Source organism: Anopheles marshallii, chromosome 2 (genome assembly GCF_943734725.1).
Source record: "Anopheles marshallii chromosome 2, idAnoMarsDA_429_01, whole genome shotgun sequence".
NCBI lineage: Eukaryota > Metazoa > Arthropoda > Insecta > Diptera > Culicidae > Anopheles > Anopheles marshallii.
In genome coordinates this window covers 16,348,466-16,373,942 of record NC_071326.1, presented here as the reverse complement: position 1 = coordinate 16,373,942, position 25,477 = coordinate 16,348,466, and the positions used below count along the sequence as shown (strand labels likewise).

General features: G+C 45.0%; 6 protein-coding genes across 6 annotated transcripts; 4 read left to right on the top strand and 2 right to left on the bottom strand.

Annotated features, from left to right (window-relative positions):
- Nucleotides 1–671: 671 nt before the first annotated feature.
- On the top strand, nt 672–7,109 carry LOC128719259 (dynactin subunit 1). The gene is made up of 9 exons (XM_053812882.1): nt 672–848; nt 916–1,034; nt 1,270–1,296; nt 2,004–2,072; nt 2,660–2,734; nt 3,368–5,289; nt 5,361–5,524; nt 5,710–6,428; nt 6,509–7,109. Exons 1-9 carry the CDS (start codon nt 672–674, stop codon nt 7,107–7,109), a joined length of 3,873 nt encoding a protein of 1,290 aa, XP_053668857.1.
- A 2,342-nt stretch (nt 7,110–9,451) lies between these two features.
- On the bottom strand, nt 9,452–11,434 carry LOC128709661 (endoplasmic reticulum chaperone BiP). The gene has a single exon (XM_053804667.1). The coding sequence runs from the start codon at nt 11,432–11,434 to the stop codon at nt 9,452–9,454; it is 1,983 nt and encodes a 660-aa protein (XP_053660642.1).
- Nucleotides 11,435–13,293: 1,859 nt separating this feature from the next.
- On the top strand, nt 13,294–13,774 carry LOC128708215 (mediator of RNA polymerase II transcription subunit 22). The gene is made up of 2 exons (XM_053803175.1): nt 13,294–13,390; nt 13,455–13,774. Exons 1-2 carry the CDS (start codon nt 13,294–13,296, stop codon nt 13,772–13,774), a joined length of 417 nt encoding a protein of 138 aa, XP_053659150.1.
- A 57-nt stretch (nt 13,775–13,831) lies between these two features.
- Nucleotides 13,832–15,601, bottom strand: LOC128708565 (WD repeat-containing protein 46). The gene has a single exon (XM_053803543.1). It carries the CDS (start codon nt 15,599–15,601, stop codon nt 13,832–13,834), a length of 1,770 nt encoding a protein of 589 aa, XP_053659518.1.
- Nucleotides 15,602–16,305: 704 nt separating this feature from the next.
- Nucleotides 16,306–17,977, top strand: LOC128708655 (DNA-binding protein K10). The gene is made up of 2 exons (XM_053803634.1): nt 16,306–17,340; nt 17,594–17,977. Exons 1-2 carry the CDS (start codon nt 16,306–16,308, stop codon nt 17,975–17,977), a joined length of 1,419 nt encoding a protein of 472 aa, XP_053659609.1.
- Nucleotides 17,978–21,483: 3,506 nt separating this feature from the next.
- On the top strand, nt 21,484–25,233 carry LOC128710365 (6-phosphogluconate dehydrogenase, decarboxylating). Its single transcript, XM_053805418.1, has 5 exons — nt 21,484–21,509; nt 22,452–22,560; nt 23,234–23,348; nt 23,940–24,184; nt 24,265–25,233. The coding sequence occupies exons 1-5, from the start codon at nt 21,499–21,501 to the stop codon at nt 25,231–25,233; spliced, it is 1,449 nt and encodes a 482-aa protein (XP_053661393.1). The 5' UTR covers nt 21,484–21,498.
- The last annotated feature ends 244 nt before the right edge of the window (nt 25,234–25,477 follow it).

Sequence of the window (25,477 nt, the reverse complement as noted above, 5' to 3'; positions counted from 1 at the left end):
CTCAAAACGGAGTGCGAATCTCCAGTAAAAGCACGTGCAATAGTTATCATTGCTCTGCTTCACACAAGCTGTAGGGCGAAATAACGCTTTGAGAAACGGGAGGGTTTAACATCAAATTGCTCTAAATAAGAAGTATTAGCAACAAATAACATAAAACAGCTTTGTGTAACTGTACACGTTGTACCGCTCATTGTAATTTTCCCGCGTTTGCTCGTTGCGCGAGAGTGAGTAACGTGTTTATCTCACTTATGAGTAGCAGTGAGAAAACTGGTCGAATTCTGTGCTACCCGAATTCTGCCCGAGTCAGCTGTCATTCGATGGAATGTCAAATCTGGACAGTGATTTTTTTCTATTGCCCAAAGTTTCCACTTCTGCCAGTGCATAGAAAGGTGATCAAAATGTACACAACTATTCTTTTTATATAGTGAACGTAAAAAACAAAAGTTATATCACCAATCACACCTAAAAAGCAATAGTTTTATCGCGCAAAAACGACAGGTAAATTGCTGGTCTGATTGCGCCGAGTATTGCACCTACGAATCAATGGGAAACCACTGATGACATCAACGCCTCTGTTCTCCACAGTGAAAGCAGCAACAGCAACAAACGTACACCCGGACCTCGAGGCACCAGCAGGCACGGCAACACACCCCAAATAGAAAGAACCCGATATGGCCGAAAAGTATCTTAAAATTGGCCAGCGTGTCGAGCTGACCGGTAAGGATGTACGTGGCACGATTGCGTACCTCGGTATGACCTCGTTTGCCGTCGGCAAATGGGTTGGCGTAATATTGGATGAAGCTAAAGGGAAGAACAACGGATCGATAAAAGGACATCAGTATTTTTCGGTAACGTAGCCAATCGCCTGCCAGTCGCGTATCCGTAAAATATCTCACCAACGCACCTTTATTTTAGTGTGAGGAAAACTATGGAATGTTCGTACGGCCAACGCAGCTGGTGTTTATCGATGACGCTGGTAATCCGATCGAGGATGCACAAACACCGGAAGAGAAACCACGGTCCCGATTGAGCAGGTTAGTAAGCAGTAGGGGCAAGAATTACGCTCAAGATCCATGGCAGTTACCCAAAGCCCCTTATTTGTGGCTGCAAACGAACCTCGTCTGGGTTTCAATCACAACCTTTGTGAACCATTTTGCCGTCGTCACGTCGTATGTGGTGCCACCCGATACTATCTATCTCTTACGTCTTTCTCTTCCATCTACATACTCCTGTGTAACTTTTGTCGTTGTTAAAAAAAACATCCGCTAGTGCTAAGCGCGCAACTGGCAGAGTACCGTAAGTGCCAAAACAAACACCCGCAAACAAAAAAAACACACACATTCTTTTTAATCTTTATTAAATTGCTGTTTTCAAAGCGAAATGCAACATTTGTTTATCATCCCCTGATCCATATCCACATTTGCGTAGGTCACCTAATGTTTAGTGCGTCATGTTCTTAGCCTTTAATTTATACATTCCGTTTCTCCTCAATTACGTTCGATGATTCGTTTTGCAGAAGATGCTTATAGCTCACGAATAATAGTGCGTTTAAACAGTTTCCGGTCTGAATATTTGTTATGCATTAGGCACGTAACCTGTTTTAGCACCATCATCTTCGTACCGGATGTGTTTTGTTCGATCCGGATCGGTTTTTTTTTGGTTGTAATTAGATTGACTAGGTGTAATAGATGTTTCGAACCACACTGTTCTTTTTACACTCATCATTGTTCAGTTTTCAACAATCGGGTAACACGAGAGTTGTAAGAGGCCACAAAGTCAAATTCATCCCCAAAATGGGTACTCATCCATCATCTTAACGAATGTGTCTCCACCAATACATACCCAAAAATGCAGCTTCTGATCGCTGTTTGCTGCTGTTTCCTGCTGCTGATGTTTTGTCCAAAGCAAAACGCTTTCGTAGAGTGTAGTGTGGGACGCAATCTAACTAAAACTTATCTTTATGTATTCCAATGCTCACAACCTCATCTGTCGCACGTCTCAAGTGCGGGCTCTGTTCGATCACTCGCCTCAATGCCTGGATCGACACAAACGTTTACGGCCAAGCCAACAGCGTAAGTGTGAACGATAAGTTTGCAACCAACCTGTAGTTTGCCACCCCAACACCAAAAAAAACATTATCCTTCCAGAGTTCCCGTAAAGAGTACTGTTTATACAGTTTATGTTCATTTTGTTAAGCTAAGTTCTTTATTATTGTATTGTAAGGCTCAGTTGAATATTTCAGAATTTGAACAAAGTTCAATTTTGGTTTATATTGTCCCTGGCTCGTTGTTAGTTAAGCGTAACGTAGCTCTGTTTACCTTTCCTACGATAGAAACTTTCTTACCGGAGCGTAATTGCAACATTTAACCCATTATCTTTCTCTTTTTCTTTCCTTTTCCCTCTGTAACACGTCCTGACCATTGCCGTTACCTAATGTAATACTAATCAATCCATCCGCCCGCCCCGGTGTTCCATTCTTGTACGATGGTTCTATGTGGAAACGCTCACTACTAACAACTACGTGCCAACAAAACCATGCAAAACCCACCATGGTTATTCATCCATCATCCTGTACACCATCGTATCCGTATGTGGTGTACGAAACGTTCCACTCCCGCGGTAATCCTTCATTCTATACCCCCACGACAACAACGATCAGGGTGCGCCGAAAGTCTCCGGTTAAGCAGCCGCAAACGAAGCGCGCCTCCATGACAATGACACTGTCAACATCCAGGTTATTTTTAACATCATCCATTTACTTAGCAATATTATGATTTGTTCTGCCTTGTCTGCATCATCTTGTGTATAGTCACCGAATGTTCCTTTCTTACAATTGCATCCGTTGCCAAATCTTCTTTTGCATGATTCCACGTTTCGCACAAATGTAAACATTTAACGTTCATCGCATACAATTTATACGCGACAACACCAAACCCGCAACGCTATGTTGTTGCTGTTTCAACTGCATTCACTGATTGTCTCGAAATGATTCTTCCTTTAGTTTGGTTCTTTTTCTCCTTTTTGCTATGACATTTTGCTTGCATATCCTTGAGCGCGTTCCTTTACGAAATTATGCGCACACGCGTCTCTGGTTGTTCCGTTTTCCTGCTGCCGCACCTTTTGGTTGTGTGTTTTTATGTTTCTTCTTGCGCTTCTATACCGTATCAACACGCGCTTGTTCTGTTGTACAAACCGAATAATGTTCCTTATGTAGATATTTGTACTTTGAGGATTGTGTTATATCCACCAGAGCGCTCTATTCAGCTGCAATGTGTCTTCTGTGTTTCGGTGATGCTATAGTGTTGTAGAAGATCGGACATATGCTGAAACCCACGCCTTATAAAGCCTGTTCTGTTTTCTCTTTTAGCTCTAGGATGTCGCTCAACCGTAGCACGAGTTCGCTCGGTTCCAAAACGCAGCTAACCTCACCGGGCAGTGAACGAGCCTCGGGACAATCGTCCATCCCGACACCGGTATCGTCCATCCCGACGATGGTGAAAACCGATCGGCACGAACCGCTGCAGCGATCGCACATGAGCCCACCGGAATCGCTCCAAACCTCCAAGCGTGCCTCGTTCGTCGAGACCGGCTTTGTGGAAACGCTGAAACCACAGTTCACCCCGGGACAATCGCTCATCTCGCCATCGCCAGCGCCGACACCCGCTCCCGGCTCATCCACCGAGGATCGCATTCACATCCTACAGCTGCAACAGGAGCTGGAAGAGATGCGTAAGCTAAATAACGATCTAGGCGAAAAGCTGGAAACGCTAAAACAGCGCCGGGCGGAAGATCGAGAACGGTTGCGTGAGTTCGACAAGATGAAAACACAGTACGAGCAGCTGGTGGAGTTTAAGAGCAAAATCATGGACGCTCACTCGCAGCTTCAGCGCGATCTGCAGCGGGCGAAACAGGATGCGAAGGATGCAATCGAGGCACGCGATTTGCACAGTGAGGAAATGTCCGAACTGGCGGAAAACGTTGAACTGATCACACTCGACAAGGAGATGGCCGAGGAGAAGGCCGACACGTTAGCGCTCGAGCTGGAAACGGCCAAGGAGCGCATCGAAGAGCTGACGCTGGATCTGGAAATTTTGAAAACGGAGATGCAAGAAAAGTTAGGCTCGAGCGGTACGGCCGGTACCGGTGTAATCAGTGGTGACGGTACGGCCGTAGCTTCGACCTACGAGTTCAAACAACTGGAGCAACAAAACGCACGTCTGCGAGAAACGCTGGTACGATTGCGCGATCTCTCCGCACACGAAAAGCACGAAATTCAAAAGCTGGAAAAAGAACTGGACACAAAGAAATCGGAAGTGACGGAACTGCAGCGCACGAAGGAAAAGTTTTCCGCCAAAATCGATGAACTGGAGGCACAGCTGGGTGATCTGCAAGAGCAGGTCGATGCGGCACTCGGCGCGGAAGAGATGGTTGAGCAGCTGGCAGAGAAAAAGATGGAGCTTGAGGATAAGGTAAAATCACTCCAGGAAGAAGTGGCCGAACTGGAGGCGCTCGAGGAGGTGCACGAACAGCTGGTCGAGAGCAACCACGAGCTGGAGATGGATATGCGCGAGGAGCTCGATCTGGCGCATGCGGCAAAACGTGAGGCAATGCGCGAAAAAGACGCCGCCCTGGAGACGATCGTCGACCGTGACCAGACGATACTGAAGTTCCGCGAGCTAGTCCAGCGGCTGAACGAACAGTGTCAGGAGTTGCGCGAACGTTTGAGCCACGAATCGACCAAGCAGCAGCAACAGCAGCAATCGAAGGATACGGCACTCATTACGGAGACGATCGATTTCAAGCAAATGTTTGCCGAATCGAAGGCGTTTACGCGTGCGATCGATCTGCAGCTGCGCCAGATCGAGCTGACGCAGGCGAACGAACACGTGCGCTACCTGACCGCGTTCATGCCGGACGTGTTTATGGCACGGGGTGGCGATCACGATGCCATCCTCGTGATACTGCTCGTGTCGCGCATCGTCTTCAAGTCCGGTATCATTGTTAGCCAGGCCCGGGAACGGTTTGCCAACGTGCCGCAGATGGACCGGGCCGCGATACTGACCGGCCACGAGGTGGCACAGTTCGGGTTCCGGTCGCGCTTGTTACACCACGTGCATAATCTTCAGAGCATTATGCATCAGTTCCTGTTTAGCATGACGGGTTGTAAAGCGGATACGCTGCTCAAGATCGGTGCGGCACTGCCGGAGATGCAGGCACAGGAAAAGATGGTGGACGAAATTGTCGATCTGCTAAAGGCGAACCAGCTGGATGAAAACTCTTCCACCGACAGTACGTCAAAACATGGTGGAGACAGTTTGGGAACGTGATTAATGTGTTGCTTTTTGTACCATTTCCTACAGATCTGGAAAAGTGTGTAACTTTCTTCAACGCAATGTACGTGGTATTACTGACTGGTGAGGATCTCGTCAACGAAACGCAAATTGTGCGCGATTGTACCGCATCGATCGGTGCGGCATGCGATTCGATCGCGAACGATTCCAACATCGTTAAGATATTGATAAAGGTATGTTGGTGTGTGGTGTGTATTTCCTGAATCTACAAAGTAATTACATTAGATTAGAACTTTTTAATGTGTTTTTGCATTTTAAGGTTGGAAGCGTATACTCATGTTTCAAATGACTCTTGTCAAAGTATTCAAATCCTAGCACAAGTAGTTAATCGTTCTTCGTTCCTTTTACTCCGCCACAGCCCGGTGATGAAACCAGCGATTCCGGACTGCTGTTGCAGTACATTCTACAGAACGTGGAAAACATACGACAACAGCTGAAACTCGTCAAGCGTCGCCTGCCACAGGATGTCGCGATCACAAAGTGCAACCTCTCGATGAACACGCTGCGCAATCTCAAGCGCACAGCCGAAGCACTGAACAAGGTGATGAGTGTACTGTTCTACGCTACCCGCCAATGTCTGCAGCTGGTCACGCTGGATCCCGAAACGGAAACCTCCGTGCCGCACGACAAATTGTGGGAAATCCTATCGAACAGTTGCGAGAAGGTGTACGAGCAGGATGATCTCGGACCGTCACAAAACGTACGCAACGTGCTCAGCGCGGCGAGCACCGATATGGGCCAGCTGGCACAGTATCTGCTCGATCACGAGTACGAAATCGTCTCGGCCACGAACACCGCCAAACCGGAGGAGAAACCGGTCGCACCGATCATACTGCGTGCGCAGGCAGTGAAGAAACAGCTGGAAGAAACGAAAACACTGACGGCCACGCTCGAGAACCGGGAGGCGGAGATACGGCAGCTTAAGCTGGCCGCCAAGCTGAAGCAGAACGAACTGTCCGAGATGCAGATACGGAAAGATTTGGCCGAGAAGAAGCTGTCCGTGCTGCAGCAGGACCACGAAACGAACACAACGCGGCTACAGAAACAGTACGATGAAGTGTGCGCCAAGTTGAAACAGTACGTAATTGGGTTACGCGGGTTTATTTGTGTGCATTTTTGAATTAATATTTTATCCTTTTCTCCCACCCACCACGCAGGAAGGAGAAAGAGTTCGAAGAAACGATGGATCACCTGCAGAGCGATATCGATTCGCTGGAGAGCGAAAAGAGCAGCTTGCGCGATAAGCTGAAGTCGTTCAGCTCGCGCAAGGTGGACCTTAAGACGACGACCGCGCTGGACATTTCGGCCAGTTCGCCGTACATCGCACAGGAATTGTCGCTGCTGAAGCGTGCGTTTAAGGACGAACGAACGGAACGGTTAAAGGTACAGGCGAACGAGTACCGGAAGATCCTTTCCGGGTTGGAACCGTTGCACGTACCGCAGCCGAAGGACGATCGTATCCAGGAGCTGGAACAGAAGATAACGCGCGTCAAGCACGATCTGATCATGTCGCTGGTTAAGGGTGCGGAAATACCTTCCACCCATACCGTGCACGGTAGCGTCTCCAAATCGATCCTTGATCACGAGAATCACCAGAAGCAACAGCAAACGCAGATACGCGCGAAGGCGGAACAGCTGGCCTGCGATGTGATGCAGGAATATCTCAGCAGAAAGCCACACCGTGCGGCAAAGGCCGATTTTGCTTCCTTCCCGTCGAACGAACTGTCGGCGGCGTTTCGGGTAAACGTTCGTGTGTAAAGCGATGTGTTTGCAATTGTAGGGGCGTGTGTGTTGGAGTAGGGTAGATTTTTGCTAAGCTTAAAGTGATTTACTCAGGATTGTGAGGCTGGCTTACATTCGCTTACTTATACAAAGAGGCCAGTTCGAATACGCAAATGCTCACGGGAACGGTCGGTCCTGTTTTTTTTTGTCCTTATTTATTGTTTAATTTTGTGATTTGCGCTGTACGTAACACGCATATAGGCCCATAAATCAAAAAACATTGTGCAACACACGGAAAGGCGCCGTTCAAGTAGTTTGATCGGTAACGCACTCTGGTCTGGAGGTTTCAATCGCGACTGGGCGGCTGTATGCCTCACAGTACTCCACAGGACTGACTATCCAATTTAAGCGAAAGCATCAGACCAAGACGGTAGAACAAGAAATGAAAACATTGCAAGTTAGTTTAGTGTTCCTGACAAAAAGTGTTAGGCGGAATCTAATTTGTTTCGTTTGTGTGTTTGTATTTAGTTAGTTTTCAAGTTTTTTGTTTTATAAATCGCGGATGCTTACAAATTGTGCATTATTTACCGTAACTTACATTCATAAGACTCAATGCGCGGAACACAATTGTAATGGAACGTTCTCCTCCCCCCATTGTACACCATTCCTTTCTGCTTCCTTTGGCAGTAACAACCATGTTAATAAACGCGTCGTGATATGAATACTAAACACACGCACATTTCTTCCTGTTTTACCACGAAACAATAAAACCAAAACCGAACTCGGTAAGTCCATACAATTTCTTTCATTTACTCATCGATCGCGCACAGCGCGTGAAAAACGAACGATCGTCATTTTAGTATCATCTTGTTCTTTTTTATTTTATTTCTCTCTTCCTTACATTAGGTTCAGTCGATGGACGAGAAACAATGAAACGAACTGAAACGGAATTGTAGCACTTAGGGTGCACAAGATATTACATCGAAACTAAAGGATCTTGAAATCGCACATGTGTTTACCTAAGGTTTTTGTTTTTCTGCAGAGTTTGTTCCGGAGGGCGTGGTTTTCCCTGTTTCTCACTATCTGGGCAGTAGAGAACGTGCTTTACTTCTTTTTATAACACTACAGTAACAGAAGTCTCTCAGGAATGGTAAAAAATAACACAATACCAAACGAGACAAAGATGCTTCTTGAGGTAAAACTTCTTCAAGGTGTGAAAGATCGGATTTAAGCATATTACACTACGTGTTTGCATTCGTTTGCATCATTTCTCGCTCTGGTTGAGGGACGCACAAATAGAACGGTGCTGAAGATAGTAGTGAACGGGGGAAGCTTTACACTACCACCCACCACCACCCACCGAAGGGTCAGCACCGTCGTCTTCATATTCTACCTATTACTGCAACTGTGCTTAACACAGTGCATTAATGGAACGAATTATAAAACTAACGTCTACGTTGGTAAGGAAGGCTGAAGGACATGCAACAAAGTACCCCGGACGAGTCCGGAAATACATTACAGCATATCTTGAACATCTTCCCTCCTCCTGGGGTCATCCTGGACCTATTTCTTCTCCCTTTCTTTACTAGTTGCGCGCCATTTTCTGGTCTTCTGTTTTGTGTAAGTATTATCTTTAGGGATTGCTGCACTTCTCTTGTTCAATAAATTAAAAAAAAAAAACAAAAACTGCGAACGATTCATGTCTACACACACATCTACTCTACACACCTACCACTTCTGTTGTTGCTCGAATATAATATGGTTTGTTAAACAAAACAAACAAACGAAAACGCAAAAGCTCGCAACCATTACTTTAAGAGAAAACAGAAAAAACCCTGCGTAATTCTACCGTGTGTTTGTGTGTGTGCTGCTCTTGTTTCATCTCTCTATTAAATTTCTTCTTATGAAAACATGTTCCACACTAATACGAATCTCCATTTTCGTCTGTTTGTGTTTGTAATGCTTGTTTTGTTGTTGGGTGAGTATCACTCATCTAGAAAATAAGATGAGACTCCGAAATTGTGCTGCTCCAACGATCTTTCCACACGGAACGCACTGCGTCCGGGATAAAAGGCGCCAATAACTTCCACCACTTCTCCCCATATATCACTAACGACAAAGTTTGCGATGAAGTTGACTGCTTGACATGTGGAAATGGATTCTCTCCCAAGAAATGGAGAGAAACATTGATGAACGACGCCCACATGACAGCAAGTGTTCCAAATAGCGCCCCCACAAAAAAAAAATCACCACAAAACAGGACAATGAGAGTGTGTGTGAAAGGCGATTTTAAATGTGCATTTCTACGGCAAATGCTTTTGCTTTGTCGTTATGGAAGGATCGCGCCTTTTTTCGGGGTCGGGAAAAGCATCTTTCACTTACAGCTCGTCCTTCAACTCATCGTCATCTTCACCGCCGGCCGTTGGTGGTGGGGCACCGCCACTGCTGGCGTACAGCTTGGCAATGATTGGCTGCACAATGTCTTCCAGTTCCTTCTTCTGCTTCTTGTACTCTTCCGCCTCCGTATCCTGATTTTCGTCCAGCCACTTGATCTTCTCGTCGATCGCTTCCTCCATCTTAGCCTTATCGTCGTCCGACACGCTCGCACCGAGCTTATCCTTCGAGCTAAGCTGGTTCTTCAGGCTGTACGCGTAGCTTTCCAGCTCGTTCCGTGCCTCGACACGCTCCTTCAGCTTCTTATCATCATCGGCAAACCGTTCCGCATCCTTAATCATGCGATCGATATCATCCGGCGTCAACCGGTTTTGATCGTTGGTGATGACGATCTTTTCCCGATTGCCCGTACCCTTGTCCTCGGCCGACACTTGCAGAATGCCGTTGGCATCGATTTCGAACGACACTTCAATCTGTGGGATACCACGCGGTGCCGGTGGAATACCGGTCAGGTCGAATTTACCCAACAGATGGTTATCCTTCGTCATTGGACGCTCACCCTCGTACACCTGGATCGTGACGGTGTGTTGATTGTCCGAGGCGGTCGAGAAGATTTGTGACTTCTTCGTCGGGATGACAGTGTTGCGCGGGATCAGCTTCGTCATCACTCCACCCACCGTCTCAATGCCCATGGTCAGTGGGTTGACATCCAGCAGCACAATCGCGTCGGTATCCTGCTCGCCCGAAAGCACGCCGGCCTGTACAGCGGCACCGTAAGCGACAGCCTCATCAGGATTAATACCGCGGGACGGTTCCTTGCCATTGAAGAATTCTTTCACCAGCTGTTGCACCTTCGGGATACGGGTCGATCCACCGACCAGCACAATCTCATCGACATCATTCTTCGTCATGTCCGCATCCTCCAGCACCTTGTGCACGGGCTTCATGGTCGACCGGAACAGATCCATGTTCAGCTCCTCAAACTTCGCCCGGGTGAGCGTTTCGCTGAAATCATCACCCTCGAAGAACGATTCAATTTCAATGCGCACCTGGTGGCTTGCCGAAAGGGCACGCTTCGCCTTCTCCACCTCACGACGCAGCTTCTGGACCGCGCGGTTGTCCTTGCGAATATCCTTGCCCTTCTTCTTCTTGTACATCTTGATGAAGTGATCCATCACGCGCTGATCGAAGTCCTCACCGCCCAGATGGGTGTCACCGTTCGTGGCCACCACCTCAAACACACCATTGTCAATGGTCAACAGCGACACATCGAAGGTACCACCGCCAAGATCGAACACCAGCACGTTCTTTTCACCATCCTTCTTGTCCAATCCGTAAGCAATGGCGGCCGCCGTAGGCTCGTTGATGATACGCATCACCACCAGCCCAGCGATCGTTCCCGCATCCTTCGTAGCCTGACGCTGCGCATCGTTAAAGTAAGCCGGCACCGTGACGACCGCGTGCGTAACCTTCTTGCCCAGATATGCTTCGGCCGTTTCCTTCATCTTGCCCAGCACCATGGCGGAGATTTCTTCCGGCGCGAACACCTTATCACCCTGGCCTGTCGATACCTTGATGTGTGGCTTCGAGTTCTTCTCAATCACCTTGAACGGCAGCAGCTTAATGTCGTGCTGCACCGTATGGTCGGTGAACTCACGCCCGATCAAACGTTTCGCATCGAACACAGTATTTTCGGGGTTCGTCGTCAGCTGGTTCTTGGCGGCATCACCAATCAGACGTTCGCCGTCGGCGGTAAATGCCACGTAGGACGGCGTAATACGGTTACCCTGATCGTTGGCAATAATTTCTACGCGTCCATTTTTGTACACACCGACGCAGGAGTACGTCGTGCCGAGATCAATACCGACCACCGTGCCAATATCCTTGTCCTTCTCTTTTTTTTCCTCCGCCGAACAGGCCAATACGACCAGTACGACCACTAGGGCCGATTTAATTAATAACTTCATTGTTGCTTTACTGTAAGGGAGTGGATAAAATACATCAAGAACGAACGCAAATTAGCAAAAGGTAAATTGTTAACCAATGCAAGTGAGGAAGAAATGGTACACTTTCACGTAGCCTACTAAAATGACCCGAAACACGTGGTACGGCAATTGTTGCCAGCGAATTAGAATAACTCTACTAAAACTTTCACATCAAGCAATCGTAATTAGTAACAGAATTTGAAAATTAAAAAAACCATCTAAGCCAACTCGGATAATTTCATCCCCCGTGCTGCCACATAATCAATCCAACATCCGCCATAAGGCCACGTCAGTGTTCGAACGAGCAGCATTAAAGCTGAGAGCGGCACAATTAACAAGGCAGGCGACTTTCATTGTTAAATCCAACATGCAAGTACACACTGAGAATATTTCACTGAATATTTAGGTCATTCTTGACTGTTTAATATAAAAATCACGTCATCCTGCGCGACTCGATTCAAACGCGAAAAACAACCGTTATGTCTGTTGACCCCATTACACTAGAAGCACCCGTGTATCTATATGACGCCGGTATCTAGCATTGCTTAGTTCCCACCAGCAAGTTGTCCAATATATTCCGAAACGATTGTACAGATTACGCATTAGAATTCTAGAAAACTCACTTAATTGCACCCGACGATGATGAGCAGGCGAGCAAAATGACAGCCCAACTTTCTACCCCAACGACTGAAATAGAACTACAAAAGCGTCTTCTAACCCCAAGAGAGCCAGACCTGCTCCAATGCAAAAAGAACACGTCAACCGTTTCCGTACGCGTACTGCCTATCCTTTTCCCGCCTGGCAACCATTAACTCGACAAACCGGGGATTTTCCATCTCTGTTTGACGCTGGCTCGCTGCGCCCGAGCGCATTGAAACGGACGGAACACACGCACGAAAAATGGCCCCTTAGCTACCTCCTTTTTTACGATTCTGGCTTCTTCCTACTTCTTTTTTGTTTGCCACACCATCACCATTCTAGAATGTTCCGCTTCGTCCCGGCCGGAAAGTCCTGTTTGGGGTCCACGCACACAAAAAATTTCCCATCCGGCAATTGGATTACCCTACAATATATCACACTCTTTTCGCAGGCCATTTGTACACCGCCGTGTTCGTGTCGGTGTCATTGCTACCGGCACCTTGTTACAATTTTGTTATAGCACGCGCTTACCTTCAACTTACTTTAATGTGTTACTTCTTCCAGCTCGCAAATCTCACCGAATAAAACCACCAAACACTAACGGGACTTTTACACCCTGTAACAACTTGTAATCACAGTATTGCAAAGACGTTCAACCAGATTTTCGGCTTGTCTTTTCTCTATCGCTGAACTGGAAATGATCGACCTGTGCTACCATTCGCCCAGGCTTTATTGTTCCTAAAGTACACGTCAACCGTAGAGTAGACGGACCTCACGCACACCACCGAAATACGGTAGCATGACGTGTTTCGTTAAACTGGTGGGGGTATGATTTTGACATTTTCGTTCAGGTACAAATGTTTCGTTAAGAATGCAAAAATACAATAGAAAGATTAAAGGAAAAAGATGAAAATGTTTTCTGATTTAGGCTATTTTTGTCAAACACACAATTTAAATTAATAATTATTCCTGATTATATCGGTCTTCGGCCATCTTGCCATCAAGCGAACATTGTTCTTGCCCATGCAGCATAAATTAAGACAGCTTGGGTTCGTTTGCTGTTTTCTTGTTTTTTTCTTTCATTGTCAATCGTAAACAACTGACGAAACGAAGTGAAACTTTTTACTCATCCTCGAAAATTGGTTGCCGCCGAAAAAAAGAATCACAGACAATTGTACTCAAACATTACCAAATATCTAAAAATGCAGCGCAATTTAACGCAATCCAAGGAAGCCCTGTTGAAATCCTACAACTCTCGACTGAAGGAAGACATTCGGAGCATGCGAGAAAATTTCGAAGGTAAGTTCAGCCCCCGGGGTTCAGTTCGTTTATTTTGCATTATGCGCTCTGTGTTTTGTTTCAGAAATAATTCGGCTTGCCAAAGGTGAAAACGATACACAGCTATCAAAGATAACGCAATGCGAACAGGACACGTACGAAACGCAAGTACGAGCGGCAAACATTGTGCGGGCAGGCGAATCACTCATGAAACTCGTGTCTGACATCAAACAGTACCTTATCCTGAACGATTTTCATTCGGTCAATGAAGCGATCTGTAGCAACTCTACGCTCTACCGTACCACACAGATAGATCGCGACAACAAATTGATGGCCGTTCGGGATGATATGGCGGCCGATCTATACGATCTTGAGGAAGAATACTACACAAGCATTTACAAGTGAACGGATAGATTTATTTGCCTTAATAATAAATTAACATAATACACAATAGGTGCGATATTATTTAGCAGATTTCTTCTTTTTCTTCGAGCTGAAACGATCGAGCACACTTTTCGATTCTAGCGGTATGAAATCGGTGGATTCCTGTGTGGGTTCTTCCTCCGCCAACAGTTTCTCTTTGATCTCGCGCAACTCTTTGGCCGCCTCGAGGAAACGAGCCTCCTTTACGTTACGTTTTATCTGGACTAGTTTCGCTTTCGAGACGCGGTTTCGTTTACGCGGCTCAAAATCTATCCTTGGTGGTTTTAGGGTCAACAGTTTTACCTTCTGTTCCAGTCGTTGTTTGGCGGAAGGTACATCCACCTCGTCGATTTGTGTAGGATTAAGACCAATGAATTCGGCAGGAATCTTCTCGAGCAGTTTGTGTACCTCCTCTTCACGTCGTTGCGAAAGTGATTGGTACGGATTAGCTTCAAAGGTGTCGAAGTTTGGTTCGCCCGAACCAGGCACAATCAAAGACACGAAGCCTTTTGATGTACCTAAACCGAGGATATCTTCATATGGACAAAATCTGATGCTAGCTATGGAACCGTTTGTTCCATGCCTAATATAAGGCTCCATTCTATCTGCATTGAAATTGTGAGTTCTACGGTAGACCTCACACACATTGCCCATGGCCAGTGCTAACAACCCGCGCTGGGACAGCTCGATCTCCGAGGCTGCTATATTGATGTGATACGTTTCGAGCGGACCTTCCAGCTGTCTTATGTCCCATATTTTTATCTTACGATCCAATCCCGCCGTTGCCATGTGAACACCTCTCGGATCGATTGTGATTGCAGTCAACGGGACCGGGTGACATAACATCTTAGCAAGCGGATCTCGCACCATCGGTGACCACATTGAAACTACACCTTTCGAACCACCGATACACGTAACCGCATTCCAAGGATTTTGTGTCATTGCTGATATTTTACCCATTTTGGTATTGTAGTTTCCTATTGACTGGCCGACGGATATGTCCATCCACGAGAGAAACCCATTTTCGCCAGCACTGTTCAGCAAAAAGTGATACGGCAGATACTCTAACCGTACGCTCCGATGCATCGCCTTAATGCAATGTAACTCCGTTCCCTTGTTATCGTACACATGTACCCAGTTTTTCTGCGCCACAGCGTACATCGTTTGATTCATCAACCATGAAACATCGTGCACCGATTCCATTACGTTCATTTCACACAGCAGCTTCTTTTGTACCCAATCGAACGCTGCAACGTGGCCACGTTTCCCGCCCAGCAGCAAGAACTTACCGTTTTTCGTATAACGTGCGCGATATGGACCAAAGTCAAGTGCTAAGTTGAAGTGTTTCGTTGCTGTTGTTATGTCCACATTATCCACTATTTCCTTCTGCGTAATGTTGGTTGTACTTTCGCCTTCATCCGCTTCGAGATAACCTTCCTCCTCGTGCAGTAGAATTTCCGCCCGAGCAGCTTGCTGTGCAGCGTACTCAATATTAATATCCCTACGCTTTTCATTGATTTTATGCAATTTCGATTTCACACCGGCTAAATTCATAGATTCGCCCCGCGAATGACGTAGCAGCGCGGCCGGATCAATGGGAATTTGAAGTGCTTTTTCTTGTTTCGGTCTAAAGGGTGCATTTTGGTGAGCATTTTTATCTCGTTTTCCTTTTCTGAATGGCGGTTGTTTACCTGCCTGTTCCAATTCTCCATCCTGCTTTATTTCAAGCTTCGGGAGTGAAGGTTCCCCATGTTCATCTGTTGCATTGCTCGCTTCCTTCTCGGTGAAATAACGCGACGTTTTTTTCATCTGAAATCATAGTTATGGGTTTTAGGCTTTCATATATACAACGAAATTTATAGAAGATCACCGCTTTGTTACTTACCATTTTGTATTCACGTTAATTGAATGGTTTAAATGAGAGAAAATACTTCTGCATACCATTCAACAGAACACGAACGATACACCGCAAACCATGCTTTCCAATTGTTGTACAATGCCAAACGTCAACAACTCAAAACTGTTTGACGTTTGAGCAAAATAAAAGTGACTTTTGTTTTAGAACAACGAATATATTTTTTTATTTCACAAAACTATGTTTCACAAATGGTTTATCCAACTAACTAAACTACATTGTTTCACTTTTGGCTATTTTCATTGTGCAGCTATAGAGAAATCGATCGTTTTTATTAATTTTCTGGTTCGAGCTAATCCGAGGTCTATTTCTAGAACTGTCATCGGTTTAGAACAGCCATTTGTCAAAAGGAAAAACGCAGATAAAAGGTATCAAAGCAAGCAGCGCATACAATAAAGGTTTTCCGGAAAAGAGGAAGCAAGTTTAAGTCGGTGAATAGTGAAAACCCAACGATTGTTGCAATAAAATAGGAAAACTCAAGTTGTAAATCGGAGCAGCACTATTGTTAGCTCGTTAACACAGTGAGTAGCTTTACGGCGGGGCCACAACAGCTTGGTATCTAGAGACGAAAAATAGCGCAGGAAAAACGATGTAAATAATGGTCTCCAACAAGGTTCCGACTAACGAAGGAAACAAACGCATAGGCAATCAAATGGCAAATCGGCAGCGATTCAAACAGGGCATGAACAAGCCGTATAATCCAATGAACAACATGCGAAGCATGAGCGTAATGTTCAACGCTAATCAACTAGGCGACGATCCCGGCTTCGTGGATTTCAATGATGATTCACTTACATCCACCGCAAACGGTACGGGTAATAATATCGGTGGACCAAAGCCATCAGTCTCGAGTGTGTTGGATGGTGGAAACAAAAACGGCAATCGACGAATGAATCCTCCGCCGAAACGTCCGATGAAGAATGGAGCACCAGGCATGAGGAATCGCATGAACGGTGGAGCGAACGGAATGCTTAGCTGGGGTCACCAAATGCCTCCGCCAAATATGTTTCCTGGCCCACCGGCAGCCAATCGACGAGGACATATGAATCCGCCACCGATACCACCACCAATTCCGCCAGCCCATTTTCGCAACGGTCCGGGTATGCGCATGAGAGGACCACAGGGTGGAAGATACGGCACCGGTCATCCTGGGCCAATGTCGCTATTGTCGATGAACAGACCACTACCTCCTCCGATACCACCGATGGCCGGTCGGTCGATGCCCCCACCACCACCCGGCATGGGACGAATGATGCCACCGCCTCTGCGCCACGGTTTAGACGGACCGATGCGTCGCAATATGAATGGAAATATGCATGCACGTGGTGTGGGTGGTAAGATGTTGCCATTCCCACGCAACGGTATGGCACCGAATGGTGGTGCGATAGGTTCGAATGGAAAGCGAACCAGGGCAAGACCGCCACAGCATCAGAGCAGGGAAGAATACCCACTGGACAAACCGTGGGTCACGCAAGATATTAAGGCGGAGCATGATAGGAAAGCCGAGCTCGCGAATCGTCTAAAAGGACACCGGGATGATGTGCTGTTTGCACAGTTCAAGGAACAGCGGGATAAGTTCGTTAAAATGTACGAAGCAGCCCGCCTGGAATACATTGGAAAGCACCCCGAACAGGTAAGTTTTGTTAGCATTCTATGCTGTTTATGTTATTCGTCCTTTATATTGCGTTAGTATTATTCTTCATGCACATTACTTTTGGTACGTTCTGGATTCTTTTTAAATTGTGCTTCGGTGGAGATGGTTAATTTTCCTTTATAGTTCAATTTAGATGCGTATTCCTTGGTGCAAACAGATAGATAACTTAAACTAAATTATTTATCAATACGCACTAACATTGAAAACACATTTTACCCACGATTCATTGCAGGATGTAGATAAAATATTAACAGCGCCGGCTTGTAAAAAAGCCCGTATCGAAAATGTAGAAAAATCAAACGCTGCCACAGAGAATACCGCTAAAACCGAAGCAACAGTTAGCAGCAGTGCTCCGGTTGCTATTGCCACAACTGTGCTTTCCACTGATTCTACTGAACCGACGAAATGTGACACAAACGGTAGTACCAATGCAGTTGCAGATGTCAGTTGCACTGTTACGAACACTACAAATTCTACATCCTCTACTACTACTGCTACTATCGATACCAATGATACCACTGAAATCACATCTGCCACTGCTAACGAGGAACAATTAACAGCAGACACTGAGTCAAGTTCTGTGGCCGCTACAATTGAACGTACTGTACCCGTTTAGTAAGCCAATGTGGATTTTTTGTTTTAGCGAATAGAGAGAACTGAAGAAATGATCCGTTTTTGCGATTAATGAATAAACGCGCATGATCAACCTAGAGAGTACATAACTAAAATCTTATCAAACTCATAAAAAATCGCTTTCCATCGTTGATGATGAATCGCAAAGTATAACATCATGCGTAGTGTAGTACATGCTGAGTATGTAAAAAGGACAAAACAGATTGTTTGCGTTTGATGATCGTTTTGCACAGCGATTTTTTTCCTCCCTCAATTATACTTCTTAGACTGACCGCCAAAAACAAAACCAAACGAAGCATTACAATGAAGCAGCAATTTTCAACAAAATTCCGTTTTTGTATCGTACGTAGCGATTTACACAGATTATTTAAACTGCAGAGATAATCTTTTGCACATATATTGTTACACACGTTACACCATTTAGCATCATACACGGAGAGCAGGAAGTAATACAAAACTATTCAAACAATGTCTGTTTGCAATAACAATATATCGTATAGAAAAATAGATCCCACCAAAAAACAGAAAACTGTCTAACGATTTACCAGATGGCAGATGTCTATGAAATGTACTGTAAAACAATAGTTAGCTTCTGTTAAATCGAACATCGCACCGCATGCAATATAATCGGGGTACTGGTGTAAAGATGTATCCTTTAGGACTATTACTAAGTAATACGAATTTTAACCTAAAACGAAGAGAAAATCTTTAAAGCAAACACAGTAGTATTCAGAAGCCATCAGAATCGCTTGTAATGGAATTGGAAATTAGTATATGAAAACTTACGTACACGGAACAAATCGACGGTAAAACTGATAACATATTTCTAATCCTTCGAAGGCTGCTGATTTCGAGCGGTTTTGCAGTAGTAAATATAATATATCACGGCAAATTACACCGTTCACAATCACAATTGTCGGCGTGATTTGTAATGGAAGGTTGGTGATGAACGGTTGAGTATCGAGAGTTAGTAAAATTACACGTGCGACATATATGATCATCAACAAACTATCCGCTAGCCAATATATAAGAGAAGTACAGATCCATGTACCCGACTGAACTATAAAAAAAACAGAACCTCTGTCAAGTACTGTTGTCTATATAATGCTACTGCTGCTGCTGCATAGAATCCTACAGCGTATGGTGGAGTATAGCAGCAAAAAGTGTACGAAACATGCATTTCTTTTAAGTACTTCATTAACATATTACATCACAAAGGTACGAAATCTTAATCCAACTGGCATAAAACTTTATAGTTCTTGCGGAAATGAGTCAGAATAGGGGCTAGTATATTATTTTTATTTGGCCATCTTCAGAACTCGAGATATCTGAAGAAAAAAAATCAATTTTCTTTTGCAAATTGTTTTTATTTTCTACGGATTGTTTTCTAAAATATATTTTCTCCATTGTCTAATATTATTTTCCCACAATTGTAAACAGTATAGATTCCGTTAAAATGCCAAATTTGGAAATATTAAATGTACACTTTTTCGACTAATTTTCTCCGTTCTTAGAACACTACAAAACACTATTAAAACGACCAAATGTAACGCGTGAATTATTGCTGGCACTATCATCTGATAACAATAGAAACAAGCTGCGCATTTCGGTTTCATAGATACAGATGTTTAAAACAGAGTATTTTTGCGCATGAAATTGCATACGCTGGGATGTGATGGATTAACTTTGCGCAAAAGGCTAACGATATAGTAAAGTTTCACTCATACAAGTAGTAGCTACACCAGGAGAGCGAGTAGCGGATAAAATATTTCAACTGTTGTAACAAATGACCATTCAAAGAGTAACTAAACTAAACGGTAAACGTTGCATATGTTCTGTTCTAATGGCTTTTCACTATCGTTACTGTTTTCAAGAAAATTGTTTGAATGTTATATTAAACATTAGGGAATTTCTTTCTCTGTACACATACATTTTTTGGGCATTTCTTAGTGAGATATTTGCATTATTTTGGTTTAAATGGAAAAGCTATAAATATCATTATTGAATAGGATCTAAAGATCATCCTTAAGTGCTTAACGTGTAGACAGCCGACGTTGCTTTATAATTTGTGTGCCTTTATTATGCTTCTTTCCCGTGTCTATTTGTCTGTCTTACAATTGCATTACATTGTATTACATGTATCGATAGCAATAGTCCGATTACGGTCGGAAAGCTTGGCATTTTAATGATGAGTTAAAGTTACATGTTTGATTGAATCGCAGTTTTTTGAACGAACTTTTGAAATTGAGTGTAAACAAGTGGCCGCATTTTGTATAACAAATATCATATTTTGTATATTATTTCCTATTCATTAAAGACCGATCGTTGTGCAGTTTTATCATCCCTCTTAATATATTTTGTTTTAATATAGTTTTCCTTAATGCTTCCACATTATTTGGTTTACTTACAATATGTGCACGTAGCGCGACACACTGTTGCTGCATCTTCTCAGGATTGCATTTACGTTACTTATTTATGATAATTTATTATTAAATAGCAGATCAACAACAGGTAATGGATGTGTAAAAAGTGTTCGACCCTAACAATCCAGCTTAATATTGTTCTACTAAAAAACATCCCCTTACACACAACAAACATATACACATCGTTTACGTTTGAACGTTCAATAAATGGAGTACACTCTACCAACCGATAACAGTAGGCCAGTTGTTTTTTTTTTGCCGTAAAATTGCATCCAAAAACGCGTATATATTCTTTGATCGTGCTACAGTTACGACACGCACTGTACTGGTAGCTCACGTGCTGTCAGCTACCTCAAGGACTCATTCCGCGCCAATCGTCGCGTGCCGTGTGCGGGGTTATTTTTTGCGCCGGTTTGCATATGCGTAAGATTCGTCATCCAGTGTGTATGCGTGCGTAAGCGACTTGCATCGTACGATTCGCGTTGCTACGGATGATGACACTACTACCGCTGTATGGAGAAAACCGGCACTGGACGACGAAATCTTTCAGCCTATAGCGCACAGTGGAGGAATGTGATGTTACTGGCAGCATAATATGATTTGCTTCCAAATTATACGCGGTTAAATCATCAATAAAAAGCGGTAAGTTATGGAATATTAGTTACTTTTGCTATAAAACTTCCGTTGGAAATTGGTTTGCTTTATTTTCGAAAACAAATGACCATTCATCACCATTAAAACAGTCATTTAATCATTTAATTATCGATTTTAAATGGAGTCGAACCGGCAAATAATTTCAGCGCACATTATAAGCAATCCGAAACAAGTAGTGCCCACTGTGCCAATGGAACCGTATCGTGTCGGTTCGCTCAAGCCCGGCGGGACCGATCGAACGACATTCGGCTGTGTGCATAGTGTGTGAAGCGACGTGTATTTCGTACCTGTCGTCTGCTATCTTCCTTAAACGCTTTAACTAAACGCCTGTACCGCAGTTCCTCGCCAACGTACCGAAGGGGTATTACCCAGTGAATTCAAAATTAAATCCTTACGCCGTTTGCTCTGCACCTTGACATCGTACAACATGTCCAGCCCGTAAGTTGTGTACAGTGCGCCATCATGTTCGATTCCTGCTCGTGCCACAAAGGGCACCTTCACCTGCCCCTGTGCAAGTCATCGTTTGACGCGTCGATCTTGCAAACACTTGCGGCCAGTCAATACCAAACCAAACGCACTGTGTGGTTTCCCTCGACCTCGCCCTGCCTAGCGATGGTTCGCTTTTTATTTGTTATTCGATTGCCGAAGTTCTTCAGACATGAAAGACACGTTTGCCAAAGTGTCCCGGTGTTGCTCTATAGTGACCCCGCAGTAAACAAACAGACGGCGCTTATTGTAGAACCCGTTGGAGCCATTGATGATGGCAGAAATTATGCGTGCCTTTTTTCCCATTTCGAGGTATTGTGACGTTGTTTGAACCGTGGCCTACCATCCGTGTAGGTGTTGACTACTTTCAACTTGAATGTTTGTTTCGAATGTTTGCCGTTTTGCTCGATACTCGACAGAAAGTCCACAGTGTTCTTATCTCGCTTCCGTGACTTGTGTCGCGAATGATTGTGCTTGATTTTAATGTCCGTTGAGCGGGTTCTGGAACGATCAAATGCATCAAATCTTGCACAGCAAGGGTGTTCCTCAAGGCTGTTAGAAATCTTGCAGAGCTAATATAATTGCACCTTGTCTTTCCATGCCAATGATTCATCACAATAGCGCGATGATCATCAGCAGTTACAAGCATTGCCTAGACAAGGTCACCTTAAGCGCGATGCTACGGCTAGGCTAGGCTCAACCAACCGAAAGACCTTTCCGAATGGCAACACAAAACTCCGTGGGCTGTAGAACAGGTCTGCTTGCATAATAAAACCAGCGATTGGAAGACGAAAATTTCGTGCGGCGATCGTGCGCGTCCGGTGACCTCTGACAGGATAGATTACAGTGCACTGTGTGTAATGATCGATCTGCAATGGTTTTGTCCCTTTCCAGGAAAGCTGATATTGCGCTGATCGGTTTGGCCGTGATGGGACAAAACCTGATCCTCAACATGGACTCGAAGGGTTTTGTCGTTTGCGCCTACAATCGTACCGTGGATAAGGTGAGTTTAGAAATGTTTAGCACAGTTACGTTTTTGGGACTTTTCGAAATTTTGAACCTTTTATTGTTTTTTTTTTTCATCACATTATTACTTTCAATTCGTGGCCACCTTCGTTGTTTATGCAACAAAAGCTATATAAAGCTTGTTGCGTCATATATAGACGTAGAGTTTTAACTTTCACCGGGAGTTGCTCGATTAACTGAAGCGTGCCGGGCATGATCTCGTGATTACATTCGATGTAATTTACGAGTATCATTTCATTACACTTCGGTATAGTATCATTTTAGGAGATATTTTGTCATATACAAATATATCGGTTTATATTATATCCAGGTGAGATTTCTTTAAATTCTACAATACGAAACCGTTTACATCGGGCAATAACGTTTAAGTTTAATGTTTGAAGCTTTACATTGTTGATGTGTCCTTCTCATAACTTTGAAATGACCTCACGAGGGTTACAGTATACCGCACAATTTAACGCGAAACGCACCAGCAGTGACCCTTCACCGCGCGGAAACGATCGACCACCATTGCCGTGGATTAACATAAATGGGTCGAATGCGTTCTCTGGCGTTGCTATCGAATAGAACACCTCCTGTGCCTTAGTTTTGTATCTTGCTGAACGGCTGTCCTTTAATTGCATTCGCTTTTCCTCTTCTTATCCCCTTAGGTTACCCATTTCCTGGAGAATGAAGCCAAAGGTACCAACATCATTGGGGCCACCTCGCTGCAAGATATGGTGAACAAGTTGAAGAAACCACGCAAGATTATGATGCTGGTAAAAGGTAAGAATACTGTGGGTAGCATCGGGTCATTTGTAGGTTGTACACCACCGTCTGTGCCGATCGAAATTCGCAAACGGAGAAGACGGTCTCTATCCAAGCGATAAGCGGCACGCTCAACGTAACTGTGTTTTTCGCGTTGGTTCAAACGGTCATGTGCTGGCCATCGAAGCAGCGGACCAGCGACAGTGCAAGGCAATAAGTGAAAGCTCCCGCTCGGTGTTGACCTTTCAGAGTAAGGCTTGCCTGTCACGCGTTCTGGCTAGCGGATGACGATGTCCCTGAGCATTGATCTTGAATTGTTTGTAAAGTGTCGCGGTTAATGAAGCAGGAAGCAATCGCACGGAACGTTAGTAAATGATGCGTGCTGAAAAGAGATCGATGATGTTCTAGTTCGTGACAGAACGAGAATCGCATGTTTGAGATCCGTGCGCTCATGTGACCCTTTGTAGATCGATCGGTATTTTTTTTTTTTTTGATGATTGTTCGAAAAGGGTGAATGATCAACTAAAAGTTGGACATTTATTTAAGAATATACACAGCAATAGAAGTTGATCATAGGTTAATATGTACCTCTCTTAATTTTATTCACAGCCGGCAGTGCAGTAGATGATTTCATTAACCAACTGCTTCCGCTGATCGAGAAGGGCGACGTGATCATTGACGGAGGTAACTCGGAACATCAGGACTCGGCCCGTCGTTATGAGGAGCTGAAGGCAAAGGGTATCCTGTACGTGGGTTCGGGTGTAAGCGGTGGAGAGGAAGGTGCCCGCTATGGACCATCCCTAATGCCCGGAGGACATCCGGACGCTTGGCCATTAATTAAAGATATCTTCCAGGTGTGTAAAGATTTTGCTCCAAAGTGTATTGCGCGATTGGCACTAAATTTTACTCTATTTTTCTTTTTGTTACCTTTAAGGCAATTTGTGCCAAATCGAATGGTGATCCATGCTGCGAGTGGGTTGGCGAAGGAGGTGCTGGTCACTTCGTAAAGATGGTACACAACGGCATCGAGTACGGTGATATGCAGCTTATCTGCGAAGCGTACCATCTAATGCTGGCACTCGGAATGACGCAGAAGGAGATGGCACAGGAATTCGACGAATGGAACAAAGGTGTACTGGATTCGTTCCTGATTGAAATCACACGCGACATTCTAAATTACCGGGACGAGGAGGGCTATCTGCTGGAACGCATTCGTGATACAGCCGGACAGAAGGGTACGGGCAAATGGACAGCGATCGCCGCACTCCATCATGGCGTACCGGTTACGTTGATTGGTGAAGCCGTGTTCTCGCGTTGTTTGTCTGCGCTGAAGGAGGAACGTGCTCGTGCTAGCAAACAGCTTGCGGGACCCAGCACCAAAGCGTCCGTGGCTGATCGCAAACAGTTCCTTACGCACATCCGCAATGCATTGTACTGCGCCAAGATCGTTTCGTACGCCCAAGGATTCATGCTTCTGCGGGAAGCTGCGAACGAGTACAAGTGGAATCTAAACTACGGTGGTATTGCGCTGATGTGGCGTGGCGGCTGCATCATTCGCAGTGTGTTCCTTGGCAACATTCGCGATGCGTTTGTGCGCAATCCGCAGCTGACGAACTTGTTGCTGGATGATTTCTTTAAGAAAGCCATGATGGATAACCAACAGTCTTGGCGTGAGGTGGTGAGCCAAGCTGTGCTGTGGGGTGTACCAGTGCCGGCCCTATCGGCAGCCCTCGCCTTCTTCGACGGATACCGTTCGGAGCGATTGCCCGCCAATTTGCTGCAGGCACAGCGTGACTATTTCGGTGCTCACACATACGAGCTGCTGGGTAAAGAGGGTAAGTTCGTACACACGAACTGGACCGGTAAGGGTGGTAACGTTTCCGCCAGTACCTATTTGGCTTAAGCAGGGCAGTTTCAACGGTGGAACGATGATACTTAGTAGCTCTCGCGCGTCAGAAAGCGCTCCATTCCATCATCATAAAATTAAATCTCCTTCCCGAAAACAGTGCGGCATGTTTGGCATTGTTTTGGCTTTGGCTCATCGATTTCGATGCAACCACACGTTTTTGGTGCATCGTTTTATTTATTGTTGAATATTTTTGTACTCTGTTTTCCTTGTAATAAAATCATGTTGAACCCGAATATCA